The 25,702-nt window shown below is 35.0% G+C and overlaps 1 protein-coding gene across 8 annotated transcripts in view; it reads left to right on the top strand.

Moving 5' to 3' along the window:
• Nucleotides 1-25,702, top strand: part of CNTLN (centlein) — a 367,082-nt gene that overhangs the window by 88,361 nt on the left and 253,019 nt on the right. For all 8 annotated transcript variants that reach the window (XM_077966047.1, XM_028835147.2, XM_015117646.3 and 5 more), the window contains exons 3-5: nucleotides 3,941-4,025; nucleotides 13,307-13,441; nucleotides 14,047-14,226. In XM_077966047.1, coding sequence (XP_077822173.1) covers nucleotides 3,941-4,025; nucleotides 13,307-13,441; nucleotides 14,047-14,226 — 400 coding nt within the window. The remainder of the gene's footprint in view (nucleotides 1-3,940; nucleotides 4,026-13,306; nucleotides 13,442-14,046; nucleotides 14,227-25,702) is intronic.

Genomic DNA, 25,702 nt, shown 5'->3' with positions numbered 1-25,702 from the left:
TCATCAAGATATCACTACTGACCTTAATTGATATGGTTAGGCTCTGTGTCCCCACCCAAATCTCATCTTCAGTTGTAGTCCCATAATTCCCAATGTGTTATGGAAAGGACCTAGTGGGTGACAATTTGAACCATGGGGGTGGTTTCCCCCATACTGTTCTCGTGGTAGTGAATATAATGGTATATGAAAGCAAGGCCTTGAGATCTGATGGTTTTATCAGGGGTTTCTGCTTTTGCATCTTCCTCATTTTCTCTTGGCGCTCCATGTGTAAGAAGTACCTTTCACCTTCCGCCATGATTCTGAGGCCTCCCCAGCCATGTTGAACTGTAAGTCCAGTTAAACCTCTTCTTCCCAGTCTCGGATATGTCTTTATCAGCAGTGAAAACAGACCAATACGTTAATATTGCTAAATCCAGCAGTCATTCCTCAGTCTTTACCTTCTTTAGTGTGTTGGCAGCATTTGATGTACTTGATCATTTCTTTCTACTAAATTCTGTTCACTTAGCTCTTTCTCTTGATTCTCCCCTTAAATTACTGGCTTATCCTTCTTAGTATCATGTGATGTTTTTTCCTTATTTTACTAATCTATAAATGTTGAAATGCTCCAGGACTCAATCCTCGTACTTCTTTATGCAAAATCACTGCCTAGGCGAACCTGTCTATGGTCTTAAAAATACCATAAGTAGTCTGCCTTATCCATGGGGGATATATTCCAAGCCTCCCAGTGGATACCTGAAACCATGGATAGCACTGAATCCTATGTGCACTATGTTTTATCCTACACAGTAATAGACAGGTAGTGTTTATAGCATGGATACTTCCGACAAAGAGATGATTCACGTCCTACGTGAGTTGGGAGTTGCATGGTGCAAGTTTTTTCATGTATTTAAAATAGCACTGCAATTTAACGCTTATGGATTGTTTATTTCTTGAACTTCTGATTTAATATTTTTGGATCACAGTTGACTGCTGGTAACTGAAGCCATGGAAAGTGAAACTGAGGGTAAGGGGGAACTACTGTATTTGGATGACTCCTAAAGTTGTATCTCCAGCCTTAACTTTTTTACTGATTCCAGACTTTTTAATCCAACTGCCTACTTCTCTTGGATGTTGATTAGGCATCTCAAACTTAGTATGTCCACATTTGAAATCCTTGTGTCCACCAAACTTCTTCTCTGTGTATCAGATAATGTCTACTCCATTCTTCCAGTTGTGTAGGCAAAAGCTTTGGAGACATTCCTGACTTTTCTATCAAGAAATCCTGTTAGCTCTATCTTTAAAATGTCCAAAATTTAATCACTTCCCAATACCACTGCATCTGCCTATCTTGTACAATTCACCTTTCTTTTTTACCTGGCTGTTTCATGTGCTTTCTCACTTGTCTTTTTGCTTTCTCCCTTGACCCTTAATGTCTGTCCTCAACCCACCAGCCACTGATACTTTTAGAATGTTACATGTTATTTTTCTGCTCATTGCTTTCCCATTTCACTTCAGATCCAAATTTCACAGGGCCTAGAAGGCCATATATTATTGTATCCCCAGTGATTTCTCTGTTCTTAGCTACTATTTCCTTATCCACTTTACTATAAATGTATGTACTTCTGTGCTGTTCTTTGAATATACCAATTGCCCTTGCTCTTGTGTCTTTACTCTTGCTACTAGTTCCGTGACTTGACTTGGAAAACTCTTCCCTGGGGTCTTCATGACTCTTCCTTCCTTCCTTTAGATCTCTCCTCAAATATAATATTACCTTTAAGGAGAGTTATTTGTTAACTGTCCTATGTAAAATAACAACCTTTGTTTCTCTCCCGACTTCTCTAGGACTGGGCATTCCTTTCTTTGTTACCCTAATTTATTGTCCTTATTATACTGATAGCAATTTGACATAGTATGTATTATTTATCTTCATTATCTATGTACTAAAATGTTAATTCCATGAAGGCAGCAACTTGGTTTATTTTGTTTCCTCCAATATCTCTAGTCCCTAGTCCAAAGGCTATCATGTAATAAATGCGCGGTAAATACTTGAATGAATGATAGATTAATGTGTTAGATGTGGCTTTCTTTTATGTATTCTGCTAGGTATTCCTTCAATCTGAGAACTTTATTTAATTCTAAAATATTCTCAGCAGTTACCTCCTGAAATACTGCTTTATTTTTCATCCCATAGTTATTACTTGTGGAATGTTTTAGGCATATGTTAGAGTTTCCCAAAGAAACTTATGTCTCAACTGTGTTTTCATGTTTTTAATCTCACTATTTTCCTGTGTAGTGTTCTGGATGAATCCCTTATTACTATCCCTCATTTCACTAATCTCTTTTTGTGTCTAGTTTTGAGCTTAGTCCATTTAGTTGTTTTTTACTTCAGTGATTATAATTTTTTATCTTCAAGATTTTAATCGCTTCTTTACATCTACCTGATCATGTTTCAGCTCTCATCTTTACTTTTAACATTAGTTATTCTTTTGTCTTTATGGACCTTTAACTTACTTATTTTAGTCTTTTTCATTGTAGTTGATTATTTTTATTTTTACTAGAGGATTGCATCTTTTGACTTGAACTTAGTATGTCAGTGTATATGGGTTCATGTATTTTGAATTTTTTTGTTTGGGGTCATATCTGAAGAGGGAAGGTTGCTGTTATTGTTACTGTTTACTTCCTCCTCTTTCTCCACCACCAGGTGCTTATCTAATGCCTATCTTTTTTTTCTAGAAATTTTATAGTTGCCTTTACATTGTCAATCTCACCCAAGTCTCTTTCCTGAAATAGGTTTTATAGAGGTTTTGCTATACCTAGCCTCAGCTGCAGGGTGTTCTGGCTCAAGTCTTGAATGGGGAGCTACGTCTATAAACTTCTGCCTTTCTAGACTCTAATATAAGCCTTGGTTCTAGGCAAGGATGGGTGGAAGCTTTTTTCCAGCTTCACTTCATGAGTTAGCATTCCAGTCCCACACAATGAGCCTGGTTGTGCTTCTGCATACTGGGTAAGGCACTCTTATTCCCTATTAACTCCAGAAGTCAAGCTCCTTTCCACCTCAGCCTGCATCTGAATCTGGGGGACAGCAAACAGTAGCTTCATCCCCATTTATAGTTTTCTATTTTTGTTTAATTTGTGATTCTCAGAGATACAAATTTGTCTGTTTAATTTTTTATGTTTTTCTATGAATACCCTATATTTTATTTGTGGCCTTTTCAAAAAATGTAAGTCAGTGTCCAATAAATTTCCCCTTATTTATGGTATAAATTGACTGGTGTCAGCCTGATTATACAGTCTCTTCAGACCTTTGTTCCTTCCTTTCCCTTTTCCTCCTTTTCCTTTGTAAAGCTGTATTTGTTTAAAAGCTGTATTTGTTTTAGAATATAGTCATTCTTTACAAGTATTGTGATTTTCTGTTTCCCAGAGAACTATGCTTTGAGTGTACAACTACCATTTAGTTTAGTTAATAGTAGTCTCAGAGACTAGAAATGTATAGGAAGGTGTCAGAAATAAAAAAATTCTAGTTATAGGATATCAACTATAAGTAAATCTCTGTCAATCTCTCTTTTGAGACTCTTACTTAAAAAATGGTAAATTTTATCCTTAATATAATTGTGTATGTGAAAGCTTAAATTAATAAGAACATGTTTACTTAATTTTAATTATTTTCAAAGCAATGACATTATGGTAATTGCAATCAAGGTTAAACCATATTTTGTGTAATTTTTATCATATATCTAAATCTGGAAATGAAACTGTTCTTTTAGTATGAAGTTGTCTTAGTTTTCAGCAGTTGTGAGTTGCTGTCACTTGCCATATGGTTTCTGATTAATTCTGAAAGAGCTGTCAACTCAAGATAATTTAATTTTCTATATTTTAAAGTGATGTTAATATTTGGGATATGAAAATTTAAAGTATTAGCTACAAATTATGACTAATAAACTCTATATATTTTTGTATCTAGAGAAAAACAGAAATCTGAAGGTAAAGACAGAAAAGTTCTAGAAATTCTGCAAGTCAAGGATGCCAGAATACAAGAATTTGAACAGGTTGGTGTTATAATAAAAATATTTAAAATCACTATACTTGTTTTGGGTAGTAGATCATTAAAATTATTTTTGTTTTGCAATAGTGTTTATTGAGAATATTAGGGTCCTTATTATGTTAAAGCATTAGTATTTTGAAGTCACTAGTAAGATTATTCTTCATTATTAATACTTTGCTTGTACCCTTTTGTTTTCTGAATTAATAGGCTGTAACTTTTTATATAATGTTACAGTTTTATAATAGTATCTAGTTGTTATTATTTGTTTTGTTGAATTTTGCCATTATTAGCAGTTATCATTTACTTCTGAAGCTTGTAAATTTTCAGATGACTTTATTTGTAGAAAAGATAAAAATTGAGATCGTATTATTTACACTTAAAACTTGTATTTTTGTATTAATACTATATTAGGCTATTCTTCCACTGTTATAAGTAAATACCTGAGACTGGGTAATTAATAAGAAAGAGGTTTCATTGGCTTATGGTTCTGCAGACAGTACAGGACGCACAGGAACATCTGCTTCTTGGGAGGCCTCAAGGAGCTTTACTCATGTCAGAAGGCAAAGCATGTGACACTTCACATGGTTATAGCAGGAGCAAGAGAGAGAGAGACAGGGCATGGTGAGGGAGGCGCCACACACTTTTAAACAAGAGCTCGTGAAAACTCACTCGCTATGCAAAATCAGCACCAAGCCATGAGGGATTTACCCTCATGACCCAAATACCTCTCATCAGCCCCCACTTTCAGCTTTGGGGATTACAATTCAATGTGAGATTTGGGCAGGGACAAATATTCACACTATATCAAGTACAGTCCTATCTTTTATGTATAATCAGTACATTATACAATTACATATATTTATATTTATATGTAATATGTAAAATTATGTGTGATTGTATAATCAGTATGTAATCACTCAAAAGTGTATGTGGTCATGCTTTCTGGAGCAATTTTCAAGATATAAACATCTCAAAAAAGAAGTGAAAAATTTATTTTAAGAGTGGCTAATATCATTATATAATATTTAAATTCATTTTGTACTCAAGCTCATTATGGAGCAAATAAACTATAATTTTTCTTGGGAGGTACCTTTTTGGCAACTCTGCTCTTTTGACTTTTGAATTTATTTTCCTTTCTAACCAATTAAAGGTTCATGAGAACTTTGATCTAGGATCAGTTGTTGTTATAAAGTTGTTTCATGAAAAAAGTAAAAGTTCCATTCCCTACATTTCTGTCAGTTCTTTCTAAAAAGGAATATTGATTCCAATATAACATACAAATCTGAAATTTATACCTTTTCCACAGTTGAGTTTTTCCTATAGAAAATGTCATAATTGGTACTATAATGATAAAATGTTAAGAATAACATTTTAGTAAATTTGTTCTGGAAAGAAACAGTTGTGTTTACCACCCAAGTATCAAACAATATTAAAATATACTCTAAAATAGGTAAATGTTGTCATGTGCCTGGTGTATTCATTGGATTAGGCTAAGCTGCTTAACAAGTACAGCCTTATGACCCAGACATGGTAAACATCATTTGTATTCATATTTTACTGGAAAAAAATTTGGCTACCCCAAGATTCAGGTGATTTGAGAAAATGTAGATACAAGTGTAGCAGGCTTTTCCTCAATTATACCTCTCTTCTGTTAGAGAAGGAAAATGGGTTTTGGCAAAATGGGTCTTTTTAATATCCTTAGGCATTAAGTTTGCAGAGCTTTAATGAATGCTGTTTGGTTTACCAGCTTTGGATAACCATAGCATACCCTTAGAAAACATTGCCTTTTGTAAGTGAAAATATATTTCCCCCTTTTCTTTGCTAAATTATTTGTCTACTTCTGCATCCTTGAGTAGAGATTATTTCATTATTTATCTTTTGAGTGGAATCACATAGCTTATATATAACATACTAAACTCTCATAAGAGAAATCATTTACTTTGTAGGGACCCAAATTTCTTAGGATTAATCATTTCATTTTTGTGCAATGATGGTTATAACTTTGTACAAGGTGTATTTTCAGTTAGGTTCAACAAAATATTGTATTAAATGTATATATTATCCTGTGATGGTGTTGTAGAATATTCGGAGTTACATTTCTTGCCTTTAATGCTTTTTAAATATCTTTGATGATTAGGTGAGGATAGAAGTAAGGTGGAAATTGCCATATTCTCCTACACTGCTTTGTAGTTTCTATGAGGGCAGAGTCTATTTCTCTCTCATCCACTCTTTAGTCTCATACAGATGACTGTATACCCAGCAAGTAATTATTAATAGTTATTTCATAGTCAGGTCCACTGACATGGACCTGAATTATTAGGTTGGCAGGAATGAAAGGCATGTAAATGGAACCATAAGGACTTCATAGTAATTTTGAAAATGACTCTTAGGTTTTAGGCTTGGAGAAACCAGGAGAACAGTGGCATTATTATCAAAAAGAGGGTTATTTTCAGGAAGTATATATTGTTTTGAAGGTAAGGTTTTGAGCTTCTTGTAGAAAGTTCATGTTTTAGATGCTGATAGGAATTCCATTTAGAGATATTTAGCAAACTGTTAGAAGCACGAATCTGATACTTGGGAGAGAGTTTTGACCTGGAATTATGGGTATTTAATGGTTTAGTTAGAGGGAAGACTTTAAGCAGTGAAAATTTTGAGAACAAGATATTTACTGATTTTTTAATGAGGAAGGAAAAATTGTAGTAAAAAAGACTAAAAGACTTTAGAGAAGTAAGGAGGAAGTACAATGCAGTATCTCATGAATTGAGAGAAGAGAGTTGCAAGAAGCAAAACATTGTCATTGTAAAATGCTACAAAAAATGGAATGAGTTTTTGAAAAAGATATTACATTTAGCAGTCATGAAGTTTTAAAATGAATTTTAGAAAGCAATATAAGGGGGATGGCATATGACATTTTAAGACATCATTGAACTCTGACAAAGTAATGGAAAGGAATGAAGAAATGTGGCATTATGGGGTGTGGAGATAGAGGGATTGGTTGATTGTTTTATTTTATTATTATTTTTTATTTTCTTTTTATTATTATTATTATTATTATTATACTTTAAGTTCTAGGGTACATGTGCATAACGTGCAGGTTTGTTACATTACTGTTTTATTTTAAGTAATAGCTCACACAATCGTGGGCTGGCAAGTAACTCTGCAGGGCAGTCCATCAGAATGGAGACCTAGGGAAGACTTTATGTTACATTGCAAATCCTAAGGTAGTCTGGAGGTAGAATTTCTTCCTGCTCTGGGGATCATAGTATTTTCTTGAGGCCTTTAACTGATTGGATGAGGCCAGCCCACATTATGAAGGGTAATCTGCTTTTCTCAAAATCCCATTAATTTAAATGTTAACCACATCTAAAGAATACTTTCACAATAATATCTAGACTGGTGTTAGGTAAGAATGTGTGTACCATGGGTAGTATAGCCAAATTGACATATAAAATTAACCAAATGGGTAAAAACAGCTGGGGTAAATAGATTTTATGTTTATCTGGCTAGAGATTAGGCTGTCTCCACTGTTCGCTGTGGTATGAGTTAGAGATAAAACTCTGGTATCCATGTCTTTTTTGAAGTTTTGTAGATACCTTATAAATATCCTTGATATGCATAATTCGATTTTCTTAAAAAGAAAAACTTTAAACAAATTAAATTCAATGGAGTTTAATTGAGATGAAAAAAAATTCATGAATTGGGTAACACTCAGGTGTTTCACTTTGAGGTGGGTAACACTCAAAGTGGTTCAGAGAGCTCTGCTCCCCAATGTGGGCTGGGACTATGTATAGCCAGACAGTGGAAGTGACACACAGAAATAGCCAGATTGGTTACAGTTTGGTGTTTGCCTTATTTGGACATGTTTTGGCAATTTGCCCTTGTGATTGGCTCAATGCTTGGCTGCTGTGATTGGCTGAGACTTGGCTACTGTACAAAAATATACTCTCAAGTAGGGTTGTGTTTACATATTGTTAGGTTACAGTTAGCTACCTACAGAGGCAATTTAATTTAATAGTTGCTATTTAAAACTGCTGTTTTTGGTCAAACCTATTAATTATACAATAGCCCCATTGACGTGGTGGTGGGGTGTTGGGGGAGGAGAGGAAGCTGTCTGTAGTGTTATGTTTGGGTTTCAATCTTTTGGTGAGCTGTGCTTCTGAATTGTGACCTTCAAAAGTGCTTCTTAGTTTTTTGTTTGTTTCCCCACTCCCCTTATCCCCTTAGGAGAGACAGGAAGGCTAGAAGGTGCTTGAGTTGGGTATTTCCCTTCTCCAAGTTGGTTAGTTAGGCTCAGGTAAAACCCCATGAGTCTGGGCTCTGGTAAAATAGTTTTTCTCGATGGCAGGCCTTGGTAAGAAGAAAAGAATACTCTGAGTATTTAAAGATGGTTACTTTCTCCCTCCACATACTGGAAACAGGAAGGAATTATTGTCTGATCTTCCCTGTGGCAACATGACAGGGATCCAGTAGGTTACACTTATGAAAATGTGTCACCTCTTACTGTTTTATGATTCCTCTGAGTGCTGTTTGTCCCCTTCCCCTGCCCAAAACTGGGCCATCCTTGAGTTTTAAACTCTCAGACTTGTCCATATTGATCTTCTAATAATTCATTAATTACAGAATAAGTTTTTCCACCCTGGTGCTGGCTCCTGTGAAAGATTTTTCTCCTGGGCATCTGTTCCATTAAGTTGTTATTCTCTCTGTTTGCCTGTCTCTTCAATTTTGGGGACGTTGGTTTGCTGGATAGTCTCAATTCTCTGATGGATCTGGAAAGAGTTGTTGATTTTCAGTTTGTTCAGCTTTTTTGCTTATTGTGTAAATGAGAAAGACGACTGTCAAGTTCCTTACATGCTGGACTGGAAACCAGAAGCCCCCTCCATTGAATTGTTGTTCCACTGAAAAATATTAAATAGCTCCTAATTTTCAAGATTTATAGCTATGAGATAGAATAAGAATTAGAATGACAAATCCTTTAGCTTATTTAAATCTTACTTCTATCTAGTGAAATTACTAGAAAGTTACACACACAGATTTTTTTTTTCCACTGGTTGCAGAAAAACTTTTGTAGAGTACAATCTAATAATTATTAGTATAAAGAATTGCCATTTTTTTGGGTAAGACTATGTTTTAGCTTTGTCACTGTTATAAAATTATGTAATACATTTCCCTTTTAGTATTGTGCTTTGATAGCATGACTTACGATAACCTAGTATATTGTATTTAATTAGATGATAATTGCTTTTTAACATTATATTTCCTTTTTTCCTTACCTTCCAGGAGGCTCAGAAGTTTTATTTCTTAATTTCAATTACTTTTATCCCTTCCTTTTTCTCCACTTATCATTGTTTTAGTTATTGTGGTTTAATTACTGCTTTGTTTGTTTTTTGTTAAAAGTTTCATGTCCATTTTGAAAATAGGTTAATATAAATAATAAATTAACTATGCTCAAGTATTGCCTAATAGAGTTTGGGCCTTATGCACCTTCCCCACCCCCGACACATTTTTATCCCTGCTTCATACTCACTATTATTTTCTTGTTACTCTGTAGACTTCTCTTGACCATTATTTGAATTATTCATTTCATGGCTTATCTGTAATAAATATTTGTTCCAGACATTCTCTCTCTTGTCACCCCTTAATGCTTTATGGTTCCTCTGAATTCTGTTTGCTATTTTAATATTAACTCAAGCCAGACTATTAAGAATTTACCTGCCTCTATTCAGAAAGTTTTGTTGAAAAATATTAATAAAGCTTAATTTTAAAATGAACTTTAACTGTATATATCTGTGCTTTCATTATTTAGATTATCGAGGGTATATTTTATTAGGATAATATGTTGATTTATACGAACTTTTACACTTTCAGAGTTTACAGTGCTCTTGTATTGGGAGAAAATCTTTTATTACTTTAATGATTTTGTGATATAAGAAACTATATTATGCAATGTAATATTAAACTATTGGAATATGATAGTTTTGGTTAAGCAATTTTTTAATCTTATTATGCTTTTTAATTTACAGATTGAGTCTGTTTGTCCTTTTGAATTACTATTATAAGTTCACTCAAATGTCAAAATCTAAATTATTAAATAATTCTCATGAAAGGATTCTCTGTTGGTATCATTTATATTGTCAGTGCCTGTTAAGTTTAGTTCACTGTAATGGGAAAACCCTTTTAAAATTTGTCAGTTGGTCAGTGTTCTTCCTAGAGTTTAAGTAATTTCCAGAATAGATAAGATAGGCTCAAATTTTGTCATTTTTTTCTTCAAAGGATAGGCTTATGGGTATTTTACAGACAGTTTTAATGCTTGTATTATTGAATTTATTATTTAGTGTCAATCTCATCTGTAAACAGTTAACAGTCCAATTTGGGAGATATTATGAGTAGAAAGATTATTAGCAACACTAGGTAGTTTGTTATGTGTCAAATGTATAATAACACAAAAATTTAGAAATGGCAAGAATTACAAAATACTGGGATAGTAAGGGATGCTTTTATTGAGGAGGTGATAGTTGAGTCTCAAAGGAGCATAAGACTTAGCTGAGAGTAGAAAAAGTGATTGTAAATTGTGGATGAGCCATTTTTATGCATCTATTTTTATATTATTTGATTGATGTCAGGCACATTTTGATACAGCCTAATAATTAAAATAGAACAGAAAAGTTAAAAACTGAGATGCCATTTGTACTTATTGGATTTAAAAAAATTTCCAACCCTGAGAGTTAAGTGTTGGTGGGGAGGTAGAGTAATGAAAACTCCTGAAATGCGAATAGTCTTTGACTTAGCAATTTCACCTCTAAGTGGATATAATCCAGAGAAGTGTTCTTCAAACTTTTGTTAGTATTATCCCTGAAGTACATTTTACTTCATGACCCATTATACACACACAAAATAAAAGTTTCACATAATAATAGTTATTTTTAGTACATATAATTAAGGTAAACATATGAAAATTTTTATATCAAATGTGAATTTACTAATATTTAAATACAAGAAAAATCTTAAATATGATAAAAGTTTAGAAAATAATTTATGAAGCATGTCTGTTTTGTAAGTTTATTCCTATAACTGTAGTTTCATTGCTAATAATATGTGCCTATTACCTTGATATTTTCTATTGTATTATAATGCGTTTAAAAAATACCAATTATTGTAACTAAATCGATTTAATGATCCATTACTAGATTGTAATCTGTAGTTTGAAAAACACTGCTTGGGAGAAATTCTTGGTCATGAATATTTGGAGTCATGCTTAAGAGTGTTCATAACAGTATTCTTTGTATACCCCTTTACACACTGATAAAAGATGGATAAATAGAGCATAGTTATCTGATGGATTAATAATATCTGATGGATTAATTACATCAAGGTAATTGATCTACAGTTACATTCATTATTATGAATAAATTTGGGAACATATGTTGAGCAAAAATAGCAAGCTACATAATATGCATAATAAGATTTAAGTTCAGAAGTAAGCAAAACTATACAGCATATTAAATAGGGACATATATCTGTCTTTGAACTATAAAGAAAAGCAAGGCAAAGATAAGAATCAGGGTTTCAAGATAATGCTTACCCTTGGAGGGAATAGGAAGTACTAGAGGATAAAGGGTCATACATGAGATATCAAAGATAATGGTACAGTTGTGTTTCCTAGCTGAATGTTGGTACGTACAGGGCCGCTCCTTTTACTTTTTTTTTAAAAAAAATTCTTTACACATTTATCACAGATTATTTTTGTATGTATTCAGTATCTAAATTATGTTTTACCTATAAATATAATAAAATCAATAATTAATATTACACTTTTAAAAATTAGAGTATTGGGGTTGGGCACAGTGGCTCACACCTGTAATCTCAGCAGGGCCGAGCTGGGAAGATTGCTTGAGTCCAGGAGTTTGAGTAACATAGTGAGACTTCATTTCTATGAAGAAAATTAAAAATTAGCTGGGTTGGTGGCACATACCTATGGTCCTAGCTGCTTGGGAAGCTGAGATGGGAGGATCCCTTGAGTCCAGGAGTTCGAGGCTGCAGTGAGCCATGATTGTGCCACCGCACTCCAGAGTGGGTGACAGGACAGAGCGAGACCCTGTCTCTTAAAAAATTAAATAAATAAAATAGAATATTGAATATATTTTCACTTTATTTCTAAAAATCCACTTTTCATCATAATCCTGGGTCTTCCTCTCATTTTCAGTTTATTCCCAAGTCCTTTGGAGACAGTTTGATAAGGAGGAAATATGAGAGTATAAAGGAATCAGCATCAGTGATAGATCAGAAATGGAATAAAGGTCAACTGAGCGTATTACGTAAAAAAAAGTGTTTCTATCTTGATGTCTCTCTTTCTTGGTTGATAGACAGAAGGTGTTATTGAGTCTTACTTGGAGGCTTCCAGTAATTGTGTCAGGCTAGATAGTATGTGTTTAATAAATATTAGTTGAAAGAATGGATGGATTGATAAAAGTTGAAGAAGTTTAGGAAAGAGTATCAGGATATGGATTCCATTTTTAGCAAGTTAGTTTGAGGTAGTAGACAATCCAAAGGGAGGGGTCTTGTATAGCTGGAAATATGAGATTGGTGATTGGGAAGGTGAGGGCTGGAATATAGATTAGATAGTCTTTCAGACAGAGGTAAGATTAGCAGCCAAGAGAGGCGCTACATTTTCTGAGAGAAAAGATGTCCAGAGAAACAAGGGAAGCTAAAAATTGAGTCATGGGTACATCCACCTCGTAGGTGTAATTTAGGTATCTCACATGTGAGAAGAATGTTTGGTTAAAAATTATGGCAGCCTTAACATTCTAAATATTCTGGCTACAGAGCAAGATATTATTAGTACTAAAACAAACTTGCCATTTAAAAATTTTTAAAGTGATTTATGCTTTTACAAAATCAATAGTTTTTCAGAAAAGTTCCTTCTAAATGACATTCAAATAAAAGAATGAGGAATTACGTTAGCTATAAATATATTTTCTTTAATTAGAATGGTTTGTAAAATCTTGTTTTTCTCCTATTACACACCTAAATTCTGAAAGTTTGCTTTCTGAGTGTGGTTTAATATTTAGTGTCCAGTTTTTATGTGTTCTTCAACATAAATAGGCCCTGTACTTGCACATTTTAGTTAAAAATTCATGGACATGTTTCAGGAGATGAGAATTTTGGTGACAGACATTATTATGAAAGCTAATTAATCATAACATTAGCAAATCAAAATATAAAACCTTTGAAATAAAATATTTTTTCTTAGAAATAAAAGCTCACCAGTAATTTAAATTTTTTCTACAGAGAGAATCAGTACTGAAACAGGAAATAAATGACCTTGTAAAACGGAAAATTGCAGTAGATGAAGAAAATGCTTTCTTAAGGAAAGAATTCAGTGAGTTGGAGAAGAAATTTAAAGATAAAAGTCAAGAAATTAAGGTGTGTTGACTTGTACATAGTTTTGTGGGACTGTTGCTTTGAAGTTCTGCTTTAAGCTTTGTTAGCCTTTGTGGCACAGAAAGTGACAGGTTTGGAGGAAAAATTGCCTTAGGCCCTCCTGTACCATACAGTTTTCTCACATGCAAAAACTCTGATAAGGATGCTTTAAAGCTAGAACTCCAAGCTTTATAACTTTTAGATAAATAGTTAATGATGGAAATGGAGCTAAGAAAGTAGGAGTGTGAATATGTGGCTTCTTGTAATTAGATTCTGATGGGACTGGCATTATTAATTGATAAAACCCAGGTCTGGGAGGATATATCTGTATGGGTCTCAAAAATAGCTGGGGACAGCATCAAAGGCAGCTTGATCAATTAATGGGCTCTTTGCAAATGTGTACTCATCAAAGCTGTCATCCAGTGAAAAAATATGACCCATCCACCTGCATGAAAAGAGGCCAATAAAAGTACACAGGTGACCTTGGCTATCAAATATAGGAGAAGCTTCTGTGAGGGTAAAACTGCACAGTTTGTATTTGCTGATTAATTCTCACCATTTTTTGGGTTTTTGTTTTGTTTATTTGCCCTTGTGGTTCTGTTCTACAGGACACTAAAGAGTGTGCACAGAACAAAGAAGAGCAAAATAGACTAATTATAAAAAATCTGGAGGAGGAAAACAATAAATTAAGTACCCGCTGCACTGACCTGCTAAATGACCTGGAGAAACTGAGGAAGCAGGAAGCACATTGGAGAAAAGAAAAATATAGCACTGATGCAAAAATAAAGGTATACAATAGGAATTGAATCCATACTCCTCTTTTGGATCTAACTTTTTCTAGGAAGTTTAATACATGTTATTTTCTTTAAATAACTAGCTATATATTCATATCCTCCAGTGAGGACTAGCATTAATTTATATTCTTTCACTTAAGACCCACAGCTTTTTAAAAATTGATGTTGCAAAGCAGGAAACTGACTTCAAATGGTTATCCTAAAATGTAATCATTAAAAAATAAAGGCTATTGCATTTTGAAATAAAATGTGTTTTCAAATAACATATTTAGAATCATGGGTTTTAACTTTTTCACTTAAGGCTTAAGCTTACAAAGATAGCTAGAATTTATTGCAATATGGTTTTTAAGACTATTTTCTAGATCCTTTAAAATATAAAGTATAAAAAATACTAAACTGTTAAACAATACAAATATGTGGTTCTACGGTGGTGCTTTCTTTGACTTTAAAGGAAAGGGCCTTATTTGTGGGAAATTTTTATTTTTATAGAAGATAAAAGTTACAATCAATCATTATATTCTTATACCCTTTTAAAAGGCTAATCAAGTGAGGCAGTGGTTTCTTACATTTTTTTATGAGTATTTTTCAAAATAATACTTTTTTATGGCATTCTCTTTGTCTTTAGAGGTTTTTGCTAATTTCTTTTCTTATTAAATTGCATGTTTTTTTTTTAACTATAGATTTTGTTGAAAAGGCCAGATCCAGATTTTAGTGCTAGTAAATATGGTGGTCTCTCAATGTGTATACCCCTAAAAAGAACACACACACACACACACACACACACACACACACACACACAGAGCTATTCAATAGTTATAAGCAGCTGACCATATGTGTCTGCAGGTTCTGCATCAGTGGGTCAAACTATTCAGAAAAAAAAACCACAATTAAAAGTAACAATACAATAATAGAAAACAATACAAGTAAAAATACGATATAACAGCTGTTTACATTGTATTCGGTATTTTGAGTGATCTAGAGATGATTTAAAGTATGTGGGAACGTGTGTAGGGTATTCGCAAATACTATGCCATTTTATATATGAGATTTAAAGCATCCTTGGGTTTTGGTATCTGTGGAGAGTCCTGCATTCAATCCTCCAGGAATACTGAGGGACGATGTAATATGTATGGATGTATGGGTGTGTATATGCATGTATGCAAGAATATTTAAGTTAGGGGAGAAGGATACATCTTTCTCGGAGTATAAACCTGTTGCAGATTATTTATGGAAATATTTAAGTCTATTAGTGCACAATCATGGGTTGACTGAGCCATTGAGAGAACTGAATTCTGGTGGATTTATTTTCTTAATTTTTGTATCAGTTTCTGCTTCTGCGCAAGCTTTAAACAATTTGGAAGTGTGATAAGGGTAAACCAGTACTTGTGTTAATTCACAGCTACATGATTATTTGGTGATAATTTTTATTTCCTTATTTATTCTATTTGAATAATCAGTTCTGGGATTTGCTGTGACTTGTAGTTGTGTAACATTTTTTTCTCATGGGGTTATTGTCTTTTTCTTACTGCTTTTTGGGCATTCATTATTTATTTTGCATACTAATATTTTGTATCTTATAAATACCTTGTTCTATAAACCTTGAATAAGGAAAACTGGAATTTCAAAAGTTTGTGAATTTTGGTAGTCATTTTATTATTTTATTCTCAAATGTTTTTGCTTTAAAAGTTTTATATGACAAAGTTTTCCCCACCCTAAAGTCTTTAATCTATTTATAATTTATTTTTGGATGTGATGGTCCACATCATTTACTCAGTATCCACAAAAGCAGCAAGGTTGTTCACTGATCTTCTCCCAGCTTTCTCCCATGAAGCATGGTCATAAAAGAATTCTCATAGCTACCTTCCTGGAAAGTAGATCTTACAACCCTCATTCAGAGAGGTTCTGTCTTGTACCTAGAGTCCAAGAAGAATTTGAACAAACAGTCCTTTCTAATAAGTTTATTTTACCACAGGATCATATGCCTTTGTCCTCCAGTCACACTTTTGCATGACTGTCCATAAAAACACACAGTTTTCCCTGGGTCTTTGGGTCTTCATTTCCAACATCTACTGTGTCATGTAAAACTTTGGTTAAATAAATGTTATATTTTTCTCTTAGTAATTTGTCTTTTATTACTGGGATGTCAGCCATGAACCTTGCTGTGGGTAAGGAAAAGATACTACTTTTTATTTCCTACATGTACATATATTTTCATTTCTTTTGGGTATATACTTAGGAGTGAAATTATTGAGTCATATGGTAACTGTTTTTAAGCTTTTGAGGAACTGCCAGACTATTTCCCAAAGCTGCTGCACCATTTTACATTCAGACACTATGAGGGTTTTGATTTTTCCATCTTCTCATCAATACTTGTAATTTTTTGCCCTTTTTGTTATAGCCACCTCAGGGATGTGAAGTGATACCTCATTATGGTTTTTTGTTTGTTCATTTGTTTGAGACAGAGTCTTGCTCTGTCGCCCAGGCTGGAGTACAGTGGCGTGATCTCGATTCACTGCAACCTCTGCCTTCCTGGATACAAGCTATTCTCCTGCCTCAGCCTCCCGAGTAGCTGGGACTACAGGCACGTGCCACCACATGCAGATAATTTTGTATTTTTAGTAGAGATGGGGTTTTGCCATGTTGGCCAGGCTAGTCTCAAATCATTGTGGTTTTGATTTACATTTTCGTGATGGTAAATGATGGTGAGCATCTTTTCATGTATTACTATCTTTGGAGAAATGTCTATTCAAATCCTTTGTGTACATACTGGATCCATTTGTTGAAGAAAATTATTTTTTCCCCACTGAATTGTCTTGATACCATTTTTGCATATCAGTTGACTGTAAATATAAGCGTTCATTTTTGGACCTCAGTTCTATTTATTTGATCTATACATCTGTCCTCCTGCCTATGCCACATTCTCTTGATTTTTGCACATTTGTAGCAAGTTTTGAAATTGGGGTATATGTGTCCTCCATATTTTTTCTTTTTCTGGATTAGCTATTCTGCGTCTGTTATATTTTCATATGAATTTTAGAATTACCATTTTTCAGTTGGGCGCGGTGGCTCAAGCCTGTAATCCCAGCACTTTGGGAGGCCGAGGTGGGTGGATCACGAGGTCAGGAGATTGAGACCATCCTGGCTAACATGGTGAAACCCCGTCTCTACTAAAAATACAAGAAAATTAGCCGGGCGAGGTGGCGGGCGCCTGTAGTCCCAGCTACTCAGGAGGCTGAGGCAGGAGAATGGCGTAAACCCGGGAGGCGGAGCTTGCAGTGAGCTGAGATCGGCCACTGCACTCCAGCCTGGGCGACAGAGCGAGACTCCGTCTCAAAAAAAAACACTAAAAAAAAAAAGAGTTATCTTTTTTCTTCTGGCCAAAAAAGCCATCAGAGAGTTTAATAGAGATTGCCTTGAATAAGTAAATCAGTTTGGGGAGTATTATTATCTCAATAATATTAAGAATCTTCTGATCCATCAACATGTAATGTTTTCCATTTATTTTGGTCTTTTTCAATTTTTTCAGTTGTTTTGTATCTTTCAGGGTATAAATTTGCACTTCTTTGGGTAAATGCATTCTTGAATATTTTATTATTTTTGATGCTATTATAATGGGAACTGTTTTTAATTTTCTCTTCAGGTCATTCATTCATAATGTATAGATACACAATTGAGTTTTGTATACTGATCTTGTATACTGCAACCTTTCTGAATAGGTTAACTAATTCTGATTTTTTTTTTTTTTAGTAAATTCCTTAAGACTTTCTACATGTCATATCACGACATCTGCAAGTAGACATAGTTTCACTTCTTCCTTTCTAATCTGAGTGCTTTTAATTTCATTTTATTTTATATTTTCCTGCTGGAAATCCTAGTATAGTGTTAAATAGAGAAAGAGTGGATATCCATGTCTTTTCAAATACCTATTTGCCATTTGTTTGTCTTTTGAGAAATGTGTATTCACATCTTTTGTCCCTTTTTAAATCAGATAATTAGATTTTTTTTCACATAGAGTTGTTTGAGTTCCTTATATATTCTGGTTATTAATCCCTTGTCAGATGGATAGTTTGCAGATATTGTCACTTTGTTGATTGCTTTCTTTGCTGTGCAGAAGCTTTTTAACTTGATGTGATCCCATGTGTACATTTTTGCTTTGGTTTCCTGTCCCTGTGGGGTATTACTCAAGAAATCTTTGTGCAGTCCAGTGTCCTGTAGAGTTCCTGCAATGTTTTCTTTTAGTAGCTTCACAGTTTGAGGTCTGACTTAAGTCTTTAATCCATTGTGATTTGAATTTTGTATATGGCAACAGATAGGGGTCTAGTTTCATTCTTCTGCATATGTATATCCAATTTTCCCAGCACCATTAACTGAAGAGACTGTCTTCCCAAATGTATTTTCATGGCACTTTTGTTAACAGTGAGTTTGCTGTAGATGTATCACTGTATTTCTGAATTCTCTCTTCTGCTCCATTGGTCTATGTGTCTGTTTTTATGACAGTACCATGTCATTTTGGTTATTATAGCTTTGTAATCTAATATGAAGTCAGGTAATGTGATTCCTCCAGTTTTGTTCTTTTTGCTCAGGATAGCTTTGGCTACTCTGGGTCTTTTGTGATTCCATATAATTTTCAGATTTAAAAAAAATCTGCAAAGAATGTCATTAGTATTTTGATAGGGATTGCATAGAATCTGTAGATGGCTTTGGGCAGTATGGACATTTTAACAATATTGATTCTCCCAATCCATGAGCAAGGTATTTCTTTCCTTTTTTTTTTTTTTTTTTTTGTGTGTGTGTGTGTCCTCTTTAGTTTCTCTCATCCATGTTTTATAGTTTTCACTGTAGAGATCTTTAACTACTTTGGTTAATTCCTAGGTATTTAATTTTATTTGTAGCTATCATAAGTAGGATTACTTTCTTAATTATTTTTTCAGATTGTTCACTGTTGGCCTATAGCAATGCTGCTAATTTTTGTATGTTACTTTTGTATCGTGCAACTTTACTGAATTTGTTTATTCATTCTAATAGGTTTTTGGTGGAGTCTTCAGGTTTTTCCAAATATGAGATTATATCATCAGCAAACAAGGATGATTTGACTATTTCCTTTCCAACTTGGATGCTCTGTCTTTGTCTTGTCTGATTGCTCTAGGGCTTCCAGTACTGTGCTGAATAACAGTGGTTAAAGTGGGTATCCTTGTCATGTTTCAGATTTTAGCATCAAGCTTTCAGCTTTTCCACATTCAGTGTGATACTAGCTTCCAGGCTGTCATTTATGGCTTTTATTGTTTTGAGGTATGTTCCTTCTATATCCAGTTTTTTTGAGAGTTTTTTATCATGACACAATGTTGAATTTTATCAAATGCTTTTTCACCATCAATTGAAATGATCATGTGTTTTGTTTTGGCTTTTGTCTTCGAGATGGAGTCTCGCTGTGTCACCCAGGCTGGAGTACAGTGGCACGATCTTGACTCACTGCAACCTCTGCCTCCTGGGTTCAAGTGATTCTCCTGCCTCAGCCTCCTGAGTAGCTGGGATTACAGGCATGCACCACCATGCCTGGCTAATGTTTGTATTTTTAGTAGAGACAGGGTTTTGCCATGTTCGCCAGGCTGGTCTCGAACTCCTGACCTCAGATGATCTGCCTGCTTCAGCCTCCCAAAGTGCTGAGATTACAGGCGTGAGCCACCACACCTGGCCAGGTTTTGTTTTTCATTCTGTTGATATGATGTATCTCATGATGTATCCTAATGGTTGATTTGCATATGTTAAACCATCCTTGCATCCCTAGGATGAATTCTACATGGTCATGATGAATGATTTTTTGATTTGGTGCTAATATTTTATTGAGGATTTTTGGTATCAGTGTTCATCAGGAATATTGGCCTGTAGTTTCTTTTTTTTGATGTGTCTTTGTCTGACTTTGGTATCAGGGTAATACTGACCTTGTAGAATGAGTTTGAAAGTATTCCTTTCTCTATTCTTCAGAATAGTTTGAGCAGGATTGGGGTTAGTTCTTATTTAAATGTTTGGTAGAATTCAACAGTGAAGCTGGGAGACATATTTTCTGGTAGACTTTTTATTTAAGGCTTCAATCTCATTACTTGTTATTGATCTGTTCAGGTTTTGGATTTATTCATGGTTCTGTCTTAGTAGGTTGTATGTGTCTATCAATTTGTCTATTCTAGATTTTTGAATTTATTAGCATATAGTTGCTCATAGTAGCCATTAATAATCCTTTGAATTTCTGCAGTATCTGTTGTAATGTCTACTTTTTCATCTCTGATTTTATTTGGGTTTCTTTTTTCCTGAGTTAATCTGGCTAATGTTTTGTCCACTTAGTTTATCTTTCAAAAAACCAACTTTCTTTTCATTGTTCTTTTGTATTGTTTGTTTCAATTTCATTGATTTCTGCTCTGATCTTTATTCTTTCTTTTCTTCTAATAATTTTGCATTTTGTTTGCTCTTGCTTTTCTAGTTCTTTAGGATGCATTATTAGGTTGTTTATTTGTTAGGTGCTTTTTTGATGTAGATGTTTATAGCATAAAATTTGCTTTTAGTACTACTTTCACTGTAGCCCATAGGTTTTGGTATGGTGTGTTTCCATTATCATTTGCTTCTGGGAATTTTTCAGTTTTCTTCTTACTTTCTTCATTGACCTACTGGTCATTCAGGAGCATATTGTTTAATTTCCATGTGATATGTCATTTCCAAAATTTTTCTTGTTACTTGTTTCTAGTTTTATTCCACTGTGCTCAGAGAAGATGCTTGATATAATTTTAGTTTTTTGAATTGTTTACACTTGTTTTGTGGTGAACATATGGCCTATGCTTGAGAATGAGCTACATGCTGAGGAGAAGAATGTGTATTCTGCAGCCATTGGATGAAATGTGGTGTAAATATCTATTAGGTACATTTGGTCTGTAGTGCAGATGAGTCTTGTTTCTTTGTTGATTTATGGTCTGGATTACCTATCCAATGCTGAAGGTGGGGTGTTGAAGCCTCCAGCTCTTATTGTATTGGGGCCTCTCTCTCTTTAGCTATAATAATATTTTCTTTATATATCTTGATGCTCCAGTGTTGGGTGCATGTATATATATTTACATTTGTTACAGTCTTTTGCTGAATTGACCTCTTTAGCATTATATAATGATCTTCTTTATTTCTTTTTATAGTTGTTGTCTTGAAATCTATTTTGTGTGATGGAGGTATAGCTACTTCTGCTCTATTTTGGTTTTCATTTGCATGGAATATATTTTTCACCCTTTTATTTTTGATCTGTATGTATTTTTAGGTTAAGTCCTTCCTTCCTTCCTTCCTTCCTTCCTTCCTTCCTTCCTTCCTTCCTTCCTTCCTTCCTTCCTTCCTTCCTTCCTTCCGTCCTTCCTTCCGTCCTTCCTTCCCTTTTCTCATGGTCTTGTTCTGTTACCCAGACTGGAGTACAGTGGCATGATCATGGCTCACTTCAGCCTCCACCTACTAAGCTCAAGCAATCCTCCCACCTCAGCCTCTTGAGTAGCTGAGACTACAGGCATATACCACCATATCTCGCTAATTTTTGTTTTTTAATTTTTTGTAGAGTGAGGTCTTGCTATGTTGCCCAGACTGATCTCAAACTCCTGGGCTCAAGTGACTCTCCTGCCTCTGCCTTCCAAAGTGCTGGGGTTACAGGTGTGCATCACCATGCCTGGTCCCCTGAAGTTTCTTGTGGGCAACAGATGATTGAGTCTTGCTTTTTGAAAAAATATGTACATGGGGAGAGTTTGTTCCATTTGCTTTCGGCATTATTAGTGAGCATTTGTTTCATTTACCTGTAGCATTATTATTGATAAGTAAGGACTTAACTCCTGCCATTTGTTATTTTTTGTTTTTTAAGTTTTTGGTTGTTTTGTGGTCTTCTCTTCCATTTTTTCTTCCTTCTGTTTTTCTTTTAGTAAAGGTGATTTTCTCTGGTGGTATGATTTAATTTCTTCTTTATTTTTTATGTATCCATTGTATGTGTCTTGATTTGAGGTTACCATGAGGCTTGCATATACTGTTTTATCACCCATTATTTTAAACTGATTACATCTTAACACTGATTGCATATACACATTAACAAACAATGAGAAAACTAATATAAACTCTAATCTTCATCCTGTTTTGTACCGTTTTGTTCTTTTTATTTATATGTTATTCTACTGTAGTAAGTCTTGAAAGTTGTCACAGTTATTATTTTTGATAGATTTACCTTTTGTTGTTTTTACTCAAGATATGAGTAGTTTACACTACAATTACACTTTTATAATACTCTGTATTTGTCTATATACTTACTCTTGCCAGTGAGCTTTGTTCCTTTGTATGGCTTCTTATTGCTTATTAATGTCGTTTTTTATTTTCTTTCAAATTGAAGAATTTTTTTAGCATTCCTTGTAGGACAGATTTGGTGTTGATGAAATCCCTCAGCTTTTGTTTGTCTGGGAAAGTCTTTGTTTGAAGGATATTTTTGATGGATATACTACTCTATGTTAAAAGTTTTTTTTTTTTTTTCCTTCAGCACTTTAAATATGTCATGGCACTCTCTACTGGCCTGTAGTTTCCACTTTGCAATCTGCTGCCAGATGTATTAGAGGTCCGTTGTATGTTATTTGTGTGTGTGTGTGTGTGTGCTTTTTTTCTGCTTTCAGTATCCTTTCTTTATCCTTGGCCTTTGGGATTTTGATTATTAAATGCCTTGAGGTAGTTTTCTTTGGGTTACATCTACTTCATGGTCTATAACCTTTTTGTTCTTGGATACTGATATTCTTCCCTAGGTTTGGTATGTTCTCTGATATTTTCTCTTTGAATAACTTTTCTAGCCTGACCTTTCTCTACCTCTCTTTAAGGCAAGTAATTCTTAGATTTGCCCGTTTCACTTTATTTTCTCAATCTTGTGTGTGTGCTTCATTCTTTTTACTCATTTTTATTTTGTCTCCTCTGACTGTATTTTCAAACAACCTGTCTTCAGTCTAACTAGTTCTTCTGCTTGATCAGTTCTGCTTTCAAGAGGCTGATGCATTCTTTAATATGTCAGTTACATTTTTCAGTTCCAGAATTTCTGCTTTATTCTTTTTAATAACTTCAATTTATTTTAAAAATGTATCTGTAGGATTCTGAATTCCTTATCTGTGTTATCTTGACTGCACTTCCTCAAAGCAGCTATTTTCAGTTATCTGTCTGAAAGATCACATATCTGTATCTCTCCACAATTTGCCCTTGGTTATTCATTTAGTTCATTTGGTGAGGTCATGTTTTCTTGGATGATTTGATGCTTGTGGATATTCACTGGTATCTGGGCATTGAAGACTTAGGTATCTTTTGCATTCTTTACAGTCTGTGATTGTTTGTACTCATCTTTCTCGGGAAGGCTTTCCTGGTGTTTGAAGGGACTTGGATGTTGTGATCTATGTCTTTGGTCATTGTAGCCTTATCTGCATTAGAGGGCACTATAAGCCCAGTAACACTGTGCCTCTTATAGAATTAGAAATACTGCCTTGGTGGTCTTGTGTGATATCCGGGAGAATTTCCTGGATTACTGGGCAGAGACTGTTCTCTTCCCTTACTTTCCCCGAGACAAATGGAATCTTTCTCTGTGATGAGCTGCCTGGATTTAGTGGATGGGTTACACAAGCACCCCTGTGACCACCAACATTGGAAATGAGCTGGGTCATACTTGAAGCTAGTGCAGCACTGGTTCTCACCCAAGGCCCATGGATACCACTATGTGGTTACTGCATGTGTTTACTCAAGGACTAAGGACTCCACAATCAGCAATTTCTTAATCCAGCCAGACCCGTGTCCTTCCCTTCAGTACAGCAAGTTTGCCCTGGCATGTGCAGATAGGCCATCCGGGAGTCAGGGACTGGAGTTGGGAAAAGTAGGAATTTACCTGGTCCTCTATTCCATTACGGTTGAGCTGGTAACCAAGCCTCAATACAAAGTCCTTCCCACTCTTCTCTTCCCTTTCTTCAAGCTGAGAAGTCTCTCCACATGTCTGTCACCCAGAAGATGAATCCTGTTGGGACTGGGCCTTTCCCTCAGAGGAGTTTGTTTTTTTCTGGTCCAGGGCATGGTTAGAAATGTTGTTCAGGAGCTAGGTCCAGGAATGGGTGCTTCAGGGCACTCCCTGGTGCCTTATTGTAGTTTGGCTCAGCCGGTGTTTAAGTTGCAAGATGAAGTCCAAGTTGCAAGATGAAGTCCTCTTAATTCTCTCCTCTTCTCTAGCAGAAGGTACGAGTCTCTCATGGAGCTATGAGCTGCACTGCCTTCACTTAGATGAGGGTGATATAAGTATTCCCTGTGCTGTGCTGGGTGGTATTTTACTAGGTCACATGCACTTCACGTCCACTGGCTCTGAGTCTAGCACTCCACCAAGACTGCCTGGTTGCAATCCTTGTGACCTAGACTGCCTTTCAAGTTTATTTAGGACCTCAGATCATATTAGCTCATTGTGACAGGGCTTGCCTGAACTCAGGTTCTAACTGCTGGGTTGGGAGATTTGCTTCTGGCTAGGGCTGGTCTACATGTTCCCTCTATGGTGCCAGCTGAGTTCTGCCCCATGTTGCTTTCTACTATGACAGAGTAGCACTGAGTTGCAGTGCAAAGTTCCTCAGTCCCTGTGCTCTGCCTCTCCCAAGAACACAATTTCTGTCTCTGCACCATGCAGCTACTGCTGGGGGATACGGAAAGGGTTGTGTGGGTTACTCGAGACTGTCTGTCCTTCCTTCTTCAGTGCCTCTTTCTTTAATATGATGTTAAAACCAGGTACTGTGATTGCTAACCTGAGTTTTGGTTCTTAAGAAGGTACTTTTTTTGTATGTGGATAGTTGTTCAATATGGTGTTTGTGCATGGAGAATGATTGCTTGAGGCTTCTATTTAGCCATCTTGCTCTACCTCTTCCCATCAGGTGTTTTTCATTATGAAGGGAATATTGGATTTTGCCAAATACTTTTACTTTTTTTGCATCTATTGAAATGATCATGTGGTTTCTCTGTTCTTTCTGTCTTTCTTTTTCTTTCTTTTTTTTTTTTGGAGACAGGATCTCACTCTGTCACCCAGGCTAGAGTGTGGTGGCATGACAGAGCTCACTGCAACCTCTGCTTCCCAGGCTCAAGCAATTCTCCAACCTCAGCTTCCGAAGCAGCTGGGGCTACAGGTGTCAGCCACCATGCCTTGCTAATTATTTGTAGAGACATGGTTTTGCCGTGTTGCTTTGGCTGGTCTTGAACTCCTGAGCTCAAAGCGATTCACCTGCCTCAACCTCCCAAAAAGTTGGGATTACAGGTGTAGCCACTGCACCCACCCACCCTTTTCTTTCATTATACTGGTGTGGTGTATTCTATTAATTGATTTTTTTGATGTTAAACCAACCTTACATTATTGATATATCTTTATTTTACACTTGCCTTGGTATCAGGATTATGCTGTCCTTACAGAATGAGTTAGGACGTATTACAT

Source organism: Macaca mulatta, chromosome 15, assembly GCF_049350105.2.
Source record: "Macaca mulatta isolate MMU2019108-1 chromosome 15, T2T-MMU8v2.0, whole genome shotgun sequence".
NCBI lineage: Eukaryota > Metazoa > Chordata > Mammalia > Primates > Cercopithecidae > Macaca > Macaca mulatta.
Note: the sequence above shows the minus strand (reverse complement) of the source record. Positions and strands in the feature narration are given on the sequence as shown.